We start from the raw sequence: 15,327 nt of genomic DNA, 5'->3' as shown, positions 1-15,327 counted from the left end.
TGTGAATTAGCCAGATCATGAGAAGGAGGGCAGGAAGGGTTGTATCAGTGCTTAGTTCTTGTGGCCCTTTCTTACACATCTAGGGAAATGCTGATGGACACTTTGCGATCAGTCAGCAATTTTTCTCCAGGCCAGTTTGGCAAGGGATCCTGGATGGTTTTGCCATCTTCTGGGCATGGAGCAGGGGTCATTGGGGATGTATGTGTGTGTGGGAGAAGTATTTGTGAATTTCCTGCATTGTGCAGGGAGTTGGGCCCTGGAGGTCCCTTCCAACTCTTCTGTGATTCTGTGAAGCTTTGCTGCAAGTGTTGATGGAAACTGCCATCAAGACACAGTCACCTTATGGGTGGCGACTAATGGGATTTTAAAGGCAAGGAACGAACAGAGATGGTTTGCCATAGCCTGCCTTTGTGCAGCAATCCTGGATTTTCTTGGTGGCTTCCTATCCAAATACTAACCGGGGCTAGCCCTGTTTAGCATCAGAGATCTGAGGAGACCGAGTAGTCTAGGCCAATAGGCCATGAACATGTCGACATAATTGTACCTTCTTGCGATTTATATTTCCAGATGTGGAGGAGCTGCGACTTTTCTCCAGTCAGTCTCCCAGATTTGTGCTTCCTTCCACCCTTTTCCAAGTCAGATTATCTCCTACCCCTCTTGAGGAAGGAATGCCTGAGAATGTCAGGGAGGTGCTAGAAAGAGGGGACAGGAACTGAAGGGCGCTGTGCTAGTTGTGCTAATGGGAGCAGGAAAAGCCCATTTCCTTTTGACTCACTTTGGCTCCACAGCTGACATAAGGGGGCATAGCAGAGTGCTCCGTCTTAGTAGGGTGGGCCATGGGCTCAGCGGTAGAGCATCTGCTCAGCACACAGAAGGTGCCTGGTTCAATCCCTAGCATCTCCTGTTAAAAGGATCAGGGAAAAGGTGATGTCAAAGACCTCAGCTTGAGACCCTGGAGAGCCACTGCCAGCCTGAGTGAACAGTACTGACCTTAATGCATCTGGGAGAACCGGGTTTGATTTACCACTCCTCCACTTGCAGCTGCTGGAATGGCCTTGGGTCAGTCACAGCTCTCGTAGGAGTTGTCCTTGAAAGAGCAGCTGCTGTGAGCCCTCTCAGCCCCACCCACCTCATAGGGTGCCTGTTGTGGGGGGAGAAGATATAGAGGATTGTAAGCCCCCCTGAGTCTCTGATTCAGAGAGAAGGGCGGGGTATAAATCTGCAGTCTTCTTCTTCAGTCTTCTTGATGGACCAATGGTCTGAGTCAGTATAAGGTAGCTGAGAATCCCCAGCTTCAGAGGAAGCTGATCCTGTAACAGTTCAGACATGTCCAGACAGCGTTTGTGTGTGAGTGCTGTTTGGAGCTAGATTATTTTTCTCACTGCTGCACAGGCTGGCTCTGTCAACCAAATAAAGCAAAGACGTATTATTCTGGAGGGTCATTTTTGGATAGCCTCCCGGCAGATCTATTGCTGAAGGGTGTGACTCATGGCAGATAAATGGTTGGCGCGAGCATCGCATTCTGCTGGGCTAATGCTCTCTGGCTGTTGTCTGCAAATAAGCCGGTTAGGAGTGATAAATGGAGAGAAAAAAGATTTGTTTTGTTGTTTGTCCCTAGTAACACAGATGGGCACCGGAGAGCTAAGGCTTTTTAAAAAAAAAATGGATCCCCCTTCCTTGCTGTTTACTTCAGATTATGCATCTTCAGACTGCAGCTTGGGAAAATTATCCCACATTTCTTAGTTAGCCCAGGATGGCTTATGTATAAGATCACAGGGCCCACCATGCCTGAAAACACAGCAGCTAAATATATGACCACCAAACAAACCAACGGCTTTGAATGGACCAGGATCTGGGAGACCCAGCTTCAAACTCCCACCCTGCTTTGCTGGGTGACCTGGAACTAGTCACACACTCTCGGTCTAACCTACCCTATGGGGTTGTTGTGAGGATAAAACAGAGGAGCGGAGAGTGTGGTGAGCCACTCTGGGTTCCCATTGGGGAGGTTACACTGTCTAACATCAAGGCATGTCCATGTCATAGAAGCGCCCCCTGGAAAAAGGGCTGTTTCATACACCATTCAGAAGGCTGGCAGCTTTGGGGCTGCTTCTGGGAGCAAAAAAGGCTCTGGAGTGAGCAGGATGCTTGGAAACACTGAGCAGGAATGCTACAGTATGCACAGATGGTGTCTGGGTTCATATAACCTCCACAGATGAGCATGGGATGTCTCTCCAGTCAATGGGCAATCTAAAAAAATATCCCAAGCAGCAAAAAGCTGCATAGAGAAATATCAGGAAAGATTTATGTGGAAGGGGTGAGCATTAAAAGCCCCCGCTTCCTCACATTGCATTTAAAGGTAAAGGTAGTCCCCTGTATAAGCAGCGAGTTGTTACCGACCCATGGGGTGACATCACATCGTGATGTTTTCTTGGCAGACTTTTTATGGGGTGGTTTGCCATTGCCTTCCCCAGTCATCTACAGTTTTCCCCCAGCAAGCTGGGTACTCATTTTACTGACCTTGGAAGGATGGAAGGCTGAGTCAGCCTTGAACCAGCTACCTGAACCCAGCTTCTGCTGGAATCGAACTCACATCATGAGCTGAGCTTGGACTGCAGTACTGCAGCTTACCACCCTGTCCCATGGGGCTCATTGCATTTGAGACAGCCAGTGTGTTTAGTTAGATTTTCAGACTAGGACTGGGGAGACCTGTATAGAAATTCCCACTTGGCTGTAACTTTCTCTGGATGAGCCAGAGCAGCTTCCCTGCCTTGCAGCGCTGTTGTGAAGATATGTCAGGGAGAACCGTGTGGTCCACTGTGAGCTTCCTGGGGGCAAGAAGCAGAGAAAAAAAGTGACACAATCTATAACAGTGGGGTAATCCTGTGCAATTCTATGATTTAAATTACTTTATTGTTCTTGGTGGCAGTTTGTTTCCCAAGTCGTATGAACTTATGAAGCTGCCTTATACTGAATCAGACCCTCTGTCCATCACAGTCAATATTGTCTACTCAGACTGGCAGCGGCTCTTCAGGGTCTCAAGCTGAGGTTTTTCACGCCTGGACCCTTTTTAGTTGGAGATGCCAGGGATTGAACCTGGGACCTTCTGCTTACCAAGCAGGTGCTCTGCCACTGAGCCACCATCCCTGCCACCACCATCACTCCCCATGTTTGTGGTACTTGAAGGTACTAGTCAGATATCTGAACCTGAAATCAGATTTTGTGCTAACGCTGGAGAGCTCTCTTCTTTAGACAGACAGGGGAGCTGGTGGCATCAGCAGGGCTGTTGGGGAAATTGAAGGTATCTCACTCAGGCATTCCTCCCTCTCTCTTGTTCTCTTGCAGTTTGAAAGCGATCCTGGTGGGGAATCCGCGAGACAACACTGTGGACTTGTCCGGCATCCCTCTGACGATGAAGGAACTGGACCGGATCGTCTCCTACTTGCAGAATAGCGCGGAGCACGTAGAGAACGTGGAGCTCTGCTTCACTGAGCTGACAGATGAGATGTTCCTCCAGCTCTTGCCGGTGCTCAGCAGCCTGCCACACCTCATGACTCTCTCCCTCAATGGCAACCGGCTCACCAAGGCCATCCTGCGGGACCTGACGGAAGCCCTGAAGGACCCCAAGAACTTCCCGAGCATGACTTGGATTGACCTGGGAAATAACGTGGACATTTTCTCCCTGCCGCAGCCTTTCCTGGTCAGCCTTAAGAAACGGTGCCCCAAGCAAGGCAACCTGCCGACGATTCTCGAGTTCGGTGAGGGCCAAGTGAGTGACCTAGAAAGTCAAGAGACCCCAGTTGAGGGCCAAAATTATCTGTGCTCGGAGGATGAGGACAGAAGCAATCGCGCAGATGATGCAATGCCCAGACAGGTACGGACATGTGAGGTGATTGAGGTTCGGTTGCTGCCGAGCGAAACCCCAGCTCCCGAGGAGGCTGTTCCTGTAACGGTTCAGACATGAAGTGCCGTCGCCACTCGTTGGACCAAGATGCTCCAAATAGATACCTCAACAGCAAAACATTCTTAGCCGGACTTGTCCGATGCTTGTGAGGCTACAGTTGTAATAAGGAGCGCCGACCCCAGTTTAGTTTTAGAGGACCAAAATGTAGGGACCAAATTGCGTACCAAACCCTGCTTGTACACTTCGAATTCCAAGTGGGGCAGGCTACGCTTTCAATTGGTTAAGGCCCAAAGTCTTGTCACTGAGGCAAACACAATCAGTGTCTAGATGACCGTCGCCTCGCCGGTCCTAAAAAAGAGAGACAAAAAACACGGAGAGAAATCCCCTGTGGTTTTCACCAGGAGAGTGAATCTGTGGGATTTAAAAAAAGGTTAACCTTTGGCAGGAGTGCACCTCTTTTGTTCAAAGGATAGCTTTTGCACAATCCCTGTTAGGCTCTGTGGGAATGAAGGCCGACAACCTGATAGCTTATAGGTGGCAGTGCCAGATGCTCGTTGCAGTTCTTCTCCGTGCAACGGTGGCGGTTCTTTTGTGCCATCTTGTGATCAACCCTGTCCAGCTGCTGCTTTCCATTCCTTGGATTTCCCACCACTGTGACAAGAGAGGAGAGGCTGCGGAGAGGAGTGTCCATCCCAAACTCTGCTCTGGGGTCTCAATTCTCACTAGCCTTAGAGGTACCTCCTTCCTTTCGAGTGCGGAAGGGAACTGCTGCCTTCCCAAGTCTCATGATGTTTCGATCCCCTGTGGAATAAACGTTGGATTCTCTTGGAGGTCATCCGCCTGTATCGGTTCTCCGTGTGCATTCAGTGTTGTAGTTTTTGTAACCAAAAGTGCTTTCCTTCTTCCCCCTGCCCTCCAGAATCTTTGAAAAGAGCTGCTTTTTTTTCTAAAGGAAGCAAGACCACTGATTTTTTTTTTCCAAATAGGGGCAGGCCTCTGTCCCACCAAAGTGCCAGATGTAAATGGGAGCCTAGTGGGGCAAGATTGTTCTTTCAATAGCAAAAGGACCAAAGAGGTTTCCTGGCTCCTTCCGTTTCCAAAACTGACATCCGTTTGCAATGTGCTGGAGTGCTTGCTGCCTTGTCCAAGCCCCCCTTCCCTGTTTGAAGGCACAAACGCAACCCACGTCTTCAATCTGCTGGTGTTGCTGTCTGCAGTGTCTGCACGTCCGTTTCCAAGGGCAGTTCCTGCCTTCGGTAGGAATCGGCTGCTCCAAATTCTGTCTTGATTTGCATGTAGCTGAAACTGTGTTTTTTTTTTTAAGTATGCTTTATCAAACAGGCATAACAATAAAACCTCTTATTTGAAATAAAAAAAAATGGCTTCTCTGCAATCCATTTTGAAAGGGTGGTGTCAAGAGGAGGAGGAGAGGGTTAGACTTTGGCTTGTTTGAGCATAGGCTTGCTGGATCCCCTTGCTGCTCCCGTGTCATTGCATGGGGGACGTTGCTGCTTGGGGGTGGGGTTTGCCTTGCCAGCCAGTTGGCTGGTGGCAGGAAAAAGCCCCCCAAATCAGGGGAATCCCTGCTAGGACCCATTTGAGCAGCCAATATGCAGCCTGGAATGGTGCTAGTGATGACCAGAGAGAAAAGGGGCTGTGCTATCTGTGGGCTGTGCTATAAGACACCTGGCCAAGCAGTTGACGTACTGGGCCCAAAACACCCATGGGTTGCCCCTTGGATACATGGGACAACACAGGAGCTGGTGTACCATTAGTGGCTAGAGCAGGGGTGGCCAAAGTTGCTTAACGTAAAAGCCACATAGATTAAATGTCAGATGTTTGAGACCCACAAGACATGAATGTCAGATCTTTGAAAACTGCAAAGAAGGAAGGAAGGAAGGCAAATAGATCAGGGGAGGGAGGGAGAGGTGGAAGGGAAGCAACTTTAAATGCATTCTCCGAGCTTCTGGCCAGCTTGGCTGGGAGAAGTGATTTAAAGAGTGAAATGCCTTCTGCAAGCTGGGCAGTGGGGGCTTCAAGAGCCACAGAATATGCTTGTAAGAGCCACATGTGGCTCCTGAGCCACACTTTGGCCACCCCTGGGCTAGAGTGTTGGACTAAGAATGGGAAGACCCATTGAAATCCCCAGTCCCATGGAAGCTCACTTGTATGACCCTGAATCTCTCATTCTCAACCTAACCGACCTCACAGGGCATTTGTGAGGACTCAACAGAGGAGTAGAGATCTTTATCTCTTTCTGGATGAAGAGCAGGATAAAAATGCACTCAATGAATAGATGAGCTTCCATGTCTCTTTTATATTGCTGGGCAGGTTGCCGCAGCTTGAATTTCCCCCCCAGGGGAAGCATGGTTTATTGCCTGGGCACACTCTCCTATATGGCAGCCCTGGTTGAAAAGATCTTAGCAGCCAGCTCACAAAGACCTCTCCTTGCTCCCAAAACCTCAAAGAGGTGTTGCCATTCACCGTACACAAGACCAGGCCGGGTGCAGGCTATTTCAGATCCATTCTGGCCTTCTGAGAGTTTGCCATGCACTGCCCTTGTTTTGTTTTTACTCCGCTCCCTGTAGGGCTGGAAATGTGAATATTCCTAGAATGCTGCTCCCGATACTGAATCCTACGATCGCAGATGTGCATTCTTCACTGTAAAAATAGCCCGAACAAACTGGGGCAGCAATAAATCAAAAAGTGGCAACATCACAGCGATCTTTTGAAAACAGAGGCAGTTCTTCACCTCTTTTGTGGAGGCACCTTGGTGTCCATAGCAAGAGGAATTGATTGGCTGCTGGGGACACGTAAGCATACCTGATTGCATATGCCTGCTTTTCTTCCATCTCATGACTTCCCTTTTCCTCTGATGTGGTCTGCTTCATCTTCATTTTGTAGTCATTTGTACCCTCATGGTCCCTGCCTTGGGAAGGGGAGCAGAAGGTGGGAGTGTCTATGTTCTGCCATGCCTGAGACATGCACAAGGCTAATTACTCCAAGGGCTTTTTTGGTAGAAAAAGCCCAGCAGGAACTTATTTGCATGTTAGGCCACAATCCCCTGATGTTACCGTTGTTTCACACAGGGCTTTTTTTAAGGAGCCCAGCAGGAACTCATTTACATATTAGGCCACTCCCCCTCATACCAAGCCAGCTGGAACAGAGTTCCTGCTTTAAAAAAAAGCCTGTTCCCTCCTCTGTTGGTGGATCCTGAGGAGGAAGATCGTGTGATGGTCACATCTGCCTTTCATGCAGGTCGAGGAGGAAAACATCAACAGAAAGGTCTTTGATTGCAGGACACTGTTCCTTCCTCAGCCGGCTGCTCAAACTGGAAAGATGGACTGTGAACTCACTGCACCGGAGGGGAGAAATCTAGCTCAGCCAGCCCTGGCCCTGTACTCCCTGCTTTGTACTTGAGTCTTTGCTCAAAACTTCTTGCCGTGCTGCCTGAGGGTGAATGCTGGCTGCCCAGGCCATGAGAGAACATAGAACTCAAGAGGCTTAAAAAAAAAGAGAGGTACAGATGGCTGATTACACAGGATGGGCCAGGCAACTCATGAAAGGCCTAATTACAATGACGCCTAGCTTGATGTGTCCGGAGAAATCTACAATTAGGGTCCCGTGTGGTTTTTCAAAGCGTTTGCAAAGGGAGGGAGGGGATTCAGTAAGGACTGTGGTGCTGGGAGAAGGGCTTGTTTGAAAGGGATGGTACCTCCCCCCCCCCCTTACCAAAATTGCCCCCTCGGAGCTCTTCTTTGCCCTGCAGGGAAACCATGGAAGCTGAACTGCTGTAGTGCGAGGAAAACATCAGCCTCATGTTGACTGCATGAAGGAATACTGGTGAGCAGCGGAAGCTGATGTACAGGTAAGGTAAAAAAGAACCAAGAGTCCAGTAGCACCTTAAAAACTAAAAAAAATTGCGGCTGGGGATGAGCTTTCATGAATCACTGTTCACTTTGTCAGATACAGCTGTTCACTTTGTCAGATGTAGCTGGAATGCAGGCAAGGGTCCAGTTATCCGAGCTGTCTCTGTCCCATCAAAAAGCACATCCGTGTTTGGGGCTCTGTAGAGGATGAAGTGGTGCACAGAAACTGGGCCGTGCACCATTGCTGCTCAGTTTGCCCGCTCAGGACTGATCTGCAATCACAGTTTAGGTCTAAGATAGGTAGTCCCCTGTGCAAGCACCGAGTCCTTACTGGCCCATGGGGTGATGTCACATTATGACGTTTTCTTGGCAGACTTTTTATGGTCATCTACACCCTCAGCAAGCTGGGTACTTACTTTACCGATCTCAGAAGGATGGAAGTCTGAGTCAACCTCAAGCCGGTTACCTGAACCCAACTTCAGCCAGGATCAAACTCAGGTCGTGAGCAGAGTTTGGACTGCAGAACTGCAGCTTACCACTCTGCGCCATGGGGCTCCTCAGTTTAGGTCTACCATCTCTCAAAATCTCCAGTCCTTTTGAGAGCTCAGTTTTACCAATGGTTGTTCTGCAGCTGTGGCAGGGATTTTTGTGGAACCTCTTGGACCCAACGTGGAAGTAATCCTTTTGATCTGTTTAAACACTCCAAGGCTGCATCTTTGAACCGCCTGCCTCCACCTGTGCTGAAGGAGGATGGGGAGGGGATCCCCTCGGTGGACATCTGGAATTCAGCTGCTTCTGCCCAGTGCCATCCAGGAGAGTCCCATCGAGAAGTGCTTGCTGGCTTTCCTTAACAATTACAGTGCTAGCCCAGGAACAAATGCCTCTGACAGAACTAGCAATCCATTTACATCAGGCAGATCTCTTTCTGAGGTTGTGCATTTGGCACGCTGCCCTTGCATGCTTACAGGTGGAAGTAAAAGTCTTGCACTAACTGCCTTCTGCCCAATTTTAAAAGCCATTGGGAAAAGGCACAGCATAAACATGAGCCAGAAGCGTGCTGCATGTGATAGAATCTAATCATAGACAGAAATCAAGAATTGTAGTGCAAAGAATAGCCTGTCTTGAAATAGCTAAATAGCAGTTCGGGGGAGCAAGAACTGTATTTGGCAGCAGACACATGAGAACAACAGAGGTCAGATCCTGCTATAGCGTTGAGAGCAGTTTATAATGTCTATATTGGAATGGCTGAAAAAAGAACAAGTTCTGGGGCTCCAGATTATGAGTGAGCCTTTATGGGTTTTTTTAAACTGAATTATCAGTTTTTGATAACGCTGTTAAACTTGACTTTGTATAGGGCTTCAGCTTGTCTTAATCACTCCCTGTCCATCAAGTGGGTCTGGACTGCCCAGAGACCCTCATGTCACAGAAACAAAACCTAAAAACCTTGTATGTTTAACAAAATGACTAAGGGGATTTCCCCCGTGTTACCCCTACCATGGCGCCAGCATAGTAGAGCTTTCTTGTGGTCTGAAGTCCAAAGTAACCCATAAACTCTTAATATTGGGGTAGGTGATCATCAGCATACAAAATTTCATCATATATCAAAATCAGATTTTGTCACTTTCCCAGCCTGGGAGGAATCATTTACATATTCTCTCCTGCAGAGACTCAGCATTTTGTAGGCTCCAGGAAGTGAGAAGAGAACGCAAAAGAGTTGTTAATATGCATGAAATCCTGTGGCTGCAGGACTTTACATAATTGAGCTGCTTCTCCAGGCAGAGGAATCTGTCTGCCAGTGTTCTAAGAGCTCATGTCAAGATTTCAGATGCAACAAACTGATCTCCCAGATACTTCTAATAAAACAAGATGGGTTGGACCTTGACTGCAGAAAAAAAAACCCCTCAAAAAAATCAATCAAACAAAGCAGCAAGGAGACCTAACAAGCTAACCCTGAGCAGGCAGTTAAGATCTTATCTAAGGAAGAAAACGTAGCAGCACTGATACTTTTTTTTTTTAAACCAAACCAAGAAATCCTGATTTTTTGAAAGAATCTCTGGTCAAACACAGCGAGAGTGTAAGGACATGGCCTTTTGGGAAAGCATTCCACAAACAAAAGGTCTCAGTGATTAAAGTAGCTTTCAAAGCCTTGGAAAAAAAAACCATTTTCTGGTGTTAAAAAAATGCTACAGATTATACAAGAATGCAGAGTTTTAATACCACTCTGGACACTGTGTCCTTGGCCACTGGTTTCACCAGAAGGACTAGCAACTTTCCTTGTCATCAGAAAAGCAACTGCTGATGGTCCATGGTAATTCTTTTTTTTACAGCTGGCCCTGTGAGTCCTAGTTGTCGTCAAACTTTTTGATTCAGTTAATTCCATTAGCCAAATTCACTTCTTATGTGAATATTGACATAACAAACATGCAGCAACAATCTAGTTAATTAACTAATCCATCATCTTAATTGGAATAGCAGCTAAGCTCGAAGCAAAATATTTATTTTGCAGATTGTAGGCTTGGGTGCAACTGGAGGCAGAACTGGGCATCTGCGTTCTGGAGAGCTAATGGTGGAAAACAAGCCTCCCTTTCTCTTTCTTAAACTGATTTTAGGATTAAGAAATTAGTGTAAGAGAAGGGTTAAGCCACTTGCAAACAAACACACGTGCCACAGCATGGGATTCGTAAAGGTAAGCCATGTGGCTTAACGTCTGCCTTATTGTACGTGTTTCTAATATTTTGCTCCCTTAGAAATTCTGACCAATTTCGCACTAGGGCTTGTTCCGGGTAGAGGGCCCTTTTACTCCTGGGGCTTCTCTCCATTTTTGTACACGTTGCCCCAGAGCTGCGAGTTGGCCCGCCGTTTTTCCACAGCAAGCAGAAACTGCTTGTCAGAGGATCTCGCTTGCTGCAGAACAGCTGTGGGCCAACTCACAGATCCAGCGCAACTTGTGCGAAAATGGAGAGAAGCCCCAGAAGCAAAAGGGCTTTCTACCTGTAACAAGCCTAGTGCAGAATCAGTTTCAATCTAATGCACCCATACTATCCTTGGACTTTAAGCTATACGCTGTGTCTGTGTCAAAATTCAAGAGGCACAGCTTTCCCAAATATCTACTACATGCACCCTTGATCAGGTTGCCAGCTCCGGGTTGGGAAATATCTGGAGATTTGAGGGGTGGAGCCTGAGGAGGGTGTGCTTTCGGGGAACTTCCAAGTCCAACTTCAAAATCAGCTATTTTCTCCAAATGAACTGGTATCTGTCTTGGCAACTCTAGCCCTTGATGAATTTCTGCAGCAGCCATGCCTAACTGTTGTTACTCTTTTATTTTATTTTTATTTATTTATCTGGGATTTATATCCCGCCCTTCCCACCGAGTGGCTCAGGGCGGCTTACAACATATGTAAAACTAACATAAAAATAAATTACACTTTAAAATTAACATTTCATATTAAATAATTAAAATCCAACATTTGTTATAAATATCCATATCGTTAAAAATCAGACAGCGGTCGTGAAGCTACACTCTATTCAAATTCAAATACTGATTCGGTATACCGTCTTCAGCATTCCGGTGTTCCATATTCAATATTCAGTAGTCAGTATACAGGGGTACAGGGCCGGTTAGTTGTGGGCCAGCCGGAAGAGGGTTGTCTTACAGGCCCTGCGGAATTGAGTAAGATCCCGCAGGGCCCTTACCTCCTCCGGCAGCTGGTTCCACCAAAATGGAGCCATTACAGAGAAGGCCCGGTCCCTTGTGGTCTTCAAGCGGGCTTCCTTTGGCCCGGGGACAACCAAAAGATTTTGAGATCCCGATCGCAGTGCTCTCTGGGGAACATGCGGGGAGAGACGGTCCCTCAGGTAGGCAGGTCCTAGACCATATAGGGCTTTAAAGGTAATAACCAGCACCTTGTACCGAACTCGGTAGGATATTGGCAGCCAGTGCAGAGCCCGAAGTCCCGGCTGAATGTGCTCCCATCTTGGGAGCCCCAATAACAGCCGGGCGGCGGCGTTCTGCACCAGCTGCCAGTCTTAAGGACCCTGCCCCTGGGCTTGGGAGCAAATTGTTCATTCTAGAAATTTGCAGGAATGTCATAGCCTTGAAGTATATGCAAAATACCTTTCACTTTCCAGTGGGCAAGTCTTCTCATCTTCCCTGGTAGAAATGGAACAGAAAAGGCTTAGAGAGTGAACAGCAAGGCTGGCCCACAGCACTGAGAGGTTACCCTTTTGAGAATTAAAATCTGTCTTGTCTCCAAGTACAGGACCAGAGATCATAGAGTTTCTAGGAAGCAAGATTTATTAATCAAACTGTGTTATAAGTAAACACGCTCAGGAGTGCATTGCCTCCCCCGCTCCCCATCCAAGTTTTCTCTAGCGCTTCCTCCCTAAAGCACCTCTCCATGATACTTAATCCATCTCTCTGCCTTCACCTCCCATTTGGCTAAACGTGGCTCCTAATGTGCCCCCCCCCCCAAAAAAAGACTTGTTTAATCATGGGACGCAAGCTAAGCTTCCTTAGAAATCCAGTCCAGGTTTTTCTCCCAGTCTTCCCGCTTTTCAAACATCCAGCTCAGCCCTGGAAATGGAAGCTGGGAGAGGGGAAAGGGAGCTGGAAACAGTGGGAAACACCTAATCCCCTATTCTTATGCAAGAAACAAGAAGGGATTTAAAGGCTCAGTGCTCCCGAGGCCTGGGTTTAAATCCTTGCTTAGCCAGCCATTGCCTTTCAACTTCACCTACCTCACAGGGTTGTTTTGGGGATATTAAGGGTGGGGGTTAATGTACAATACTGTGAGTTGCTTGGATGAAGGGCTGTTTAAAAACCCAATGGTTATAAACTGGAGATGAATATTTTTATAACACCCTTCCATCAAGGAGCTCCCCATACTTGGTTATTTCTCCCTCTCCATGTCACCCACAGGAGAACCCTGAGAAGCAGCAACCACCTGCACATAATTGGGGGGGGGGGAGGTTTGCATACATTCAGGTAGGGGCTGGCAGTCTCCTGGAATTACAGCTGATTTCCAGACTGCAGAGATCAGTCCCCTTGGAGAAAATGGCTGCTTTGGAGGGTGGGCTCTATGGAATTATACCCTGCTGAGGTTTCTCCCACCCCCAGGCTCTACCCCCCCCCCCAAAAAATATTCAGGAATCTCCCAACCCAAAGTTGACAACCCTGGAGGATGTTCAAAAACTATCCCATTTTAAAACATGCATGCAAAGACTGAAGTCCTGTTCAAAGTGGTAGTACAGTATCTCCATTCATTCGCATATGAATTTGAGGTTGGTGTCTTGTTCTTATTTGAGCCCCCAAAGCTGCCCAAGCTCAGGTATTCTACTGAAACTAATGAGAGGCATGAGCTTTTTTGCATCTGATGCCCGGCAAACTTTGGTTTTGGTGCAATGGAAAGTTATTTGCTTACTGAACAATCATGCAAATCTCTTTTATTCAGGCCAACTCAAATGACACAAAAGAGCATGGAAGCTTTGGGGCACTAGAGAACCCTTCATCAGGCAGATTTTTTTTTAAAGGGGGGGGGGGTGAGGAAAAAGCAGATTTTCCAGGACCAGTGCTCTCAAGTCACAGCCAACTTATGGCAACCCCGCAGCGTTTTCAAGGCAAGAAATGCTCAGAGGTGGTTTGCCATTGGCTACCTCTGCATCACAACCCTGGTATCCTATCCTAATATTGTCTAAGGCTGACCCTGCTTAACTTCTGAGATCAGGCAAGCCTGGGTTATCCAGCTTATAAGACCTGTTATGCCAGTCTTTGATGTTGGATGCTGGCAGGCATACAGCTTGATTGCATTCTGGCAGCTGCATTCTGGGAAGAAGAAACGAATAATGGAGGGTCATCGTTTCGTTTGAAAGAACAGTCCAGCGAGGTCTAAATGTAAACCCATGTGAGAATCACAGTCGTCTTTGCAGGTTATTGCAGCGTTTTAAACATATCTCTGGTGCACCCTGCTGGCCGTGATGTGTTCTGAAACTGCCTCGTTGCTCTTTGGTGCTTTTTAATGTATGTGAATGTATGCTTCAAGAGGGAATTGGATAAACATATGGAGCAGAGGTCCATCAATGGCTATTAGCCACACCCACAGCATATTGTTGGAACTCCCTGGGGCAGTGATGCTCTGTATTCTTGGTGCTTTTTGGGGGGGAGGGGCAACAGTGGGAGGGCTTCTAGTGTCCTGGCCCCACTGGTGGACCTCCTGATGGCACCTGGCTTTTTTGGCCACTGTGTGACACAGAGTTGGACTGGATGGGCCATTGGTCTGATCCAACATAGCTTCTCTTATGATCTTATGTGAAGTGTAACTGCAGCATTGTTATGGCAGTCCAATGTGGTGGCCAGGTGTAACTGAAGCCACCTACTGCCTAACTAGTGAATCCTGAATTGTCGTGTTGGAGGAGAATTTTACAGATACCATGGACCATGGGCCACCAGAAAGACAAATAAGTGGATTCTAGATCAAATCAAACCTGAACTCTCCCTAGAACCTAAAGTGACTACACTGAGGCTATTGTACTTTGGTCACATTATGAGAAGATAAGACTCACTAGAAAAGACAATCATGCTAGGAAAAGTTGAAAGCAGTAGGAAAGCAGGAAGACCCAACATGAGATGGATGGACTAAGGGAAGCCACAGCCCTCAGTTTGCAAGATCTGAGCAAAGCTGTAAACAATAGGACACTTTGAAGGCCATTAATTCATAAGGTTGCCATAGGTCAGAAGCAACTTGACAGTACTTAGCACGCACAGCAAGCCCCCACACCATTGCAATCTACAAATCTTAGTTTGGGGGACAACTGCGGGTTTAGGTAGCCCCTTCTTCCCACTGGCAATAACAGCCATCAGAGAGGAACCTATTTATACTGTTCGCCATGCCCCAAAGATGTCTCCCTGCAAGCGCACAGAAAATAGGAATTAAACCATACAAAGTTGCACTTTAACTTGGTGCACTTTATCAGTCCTCTCCTGCCCCCAAATGCTCAGGGCATAGCCACCTCCAGTTGAAGCAGGAGCAGAATCTTGCCAGGACCTGGGTATAGGTTTACTACCAACGGTGGTAATTTACTTACCACCCCTCTACATGGGGCTGCCTTTGTGTCGAACCCGGAAGCTGCAGCTAGTGCAGAATGCAGCGGCCAGGCTGTTATTAGGACTCCCGAAATGGGAGCATATACAGCCGGGGCTGCGTGAACTGCACTGGCTGCCAGTTACATACCGGGTCCGATACAAAGTGCTGGTTATCACCTTTAAAGCCCTATATGGCCGAGGACCTGCCTACCTGAGGGACCGTCTCTCCCCATATGAGCCCCAGAGAGCACTGAGGTCAGCAGGGAAGAACATGCTGACTATCCCTGGGCCAAAGGAGGCAAAATTACAGAGTACCCGGGCACGGGCCTTCTCTGTTACAGCCCCGTGCCTTTGGAATCAACTCCCGGAGGAGGTACGGGCCCTGCGGAATTTGGACCAATTCCGCAGGGCCTGTAAGACCATTCTTTTCAAGCAGGCTTTTGTAGACCATTGATAGGATGGCTGTTTAATCCACCAAC

At 47.7% G+C, this 15,327-nt stretch overlaps 2 protein-coding genes across 2 annotated transcripts in view; both read left to right on the top strand.

The window, feature by feature from the left end:
* Positions 1 to 5,280, top strand: part of LRRC75A (leucine rich repeat containing 75A) — a 71,219-nt gene extending 65,939 nt beyond the window's left edge. The window contains 1 exon segment of the mRNA XM_060259183.1: positions 3,343 to 5,280. Coding sequence (XP_060115166.1) covers positions 3,343 to 3,961 — 619 coding nt within the window. The 3' untranslated portion in view covers positions 3,962 to 5,280.
* The window catches only part of TXNDC17 (thioredoxin domain containing 17), a 324,677-nt gene that overhangs the window by 305,822 nt on the left and 3,528 nt on the right, over positions 1 to 15,327 (top strand). The gene's annotated exons all lie outside the window — the stretch shown is intronic.

The sequence above is a fragment of the Heteronotia binoei genome, chromosome 18 (assembly GCF_032191835.1).
Source record: "Heteronotia binoei isolate CCM8104 ecotype False Entrance Well chromosome 18, APGP_CSIRO_Hbin_v1, whole genome shotgun sequence".
NCBI lineage: Eukaryota > Metazoa > Chordata > Lepidosauria > Squamata > Gekkonidae > Heteronotia > Heteronotia binoei.
The sequence above is the reverse complement of the archived record's forward strand: the minus strand, read 5'-3'. Positions and strand labels throughout refer to the sequence as shown.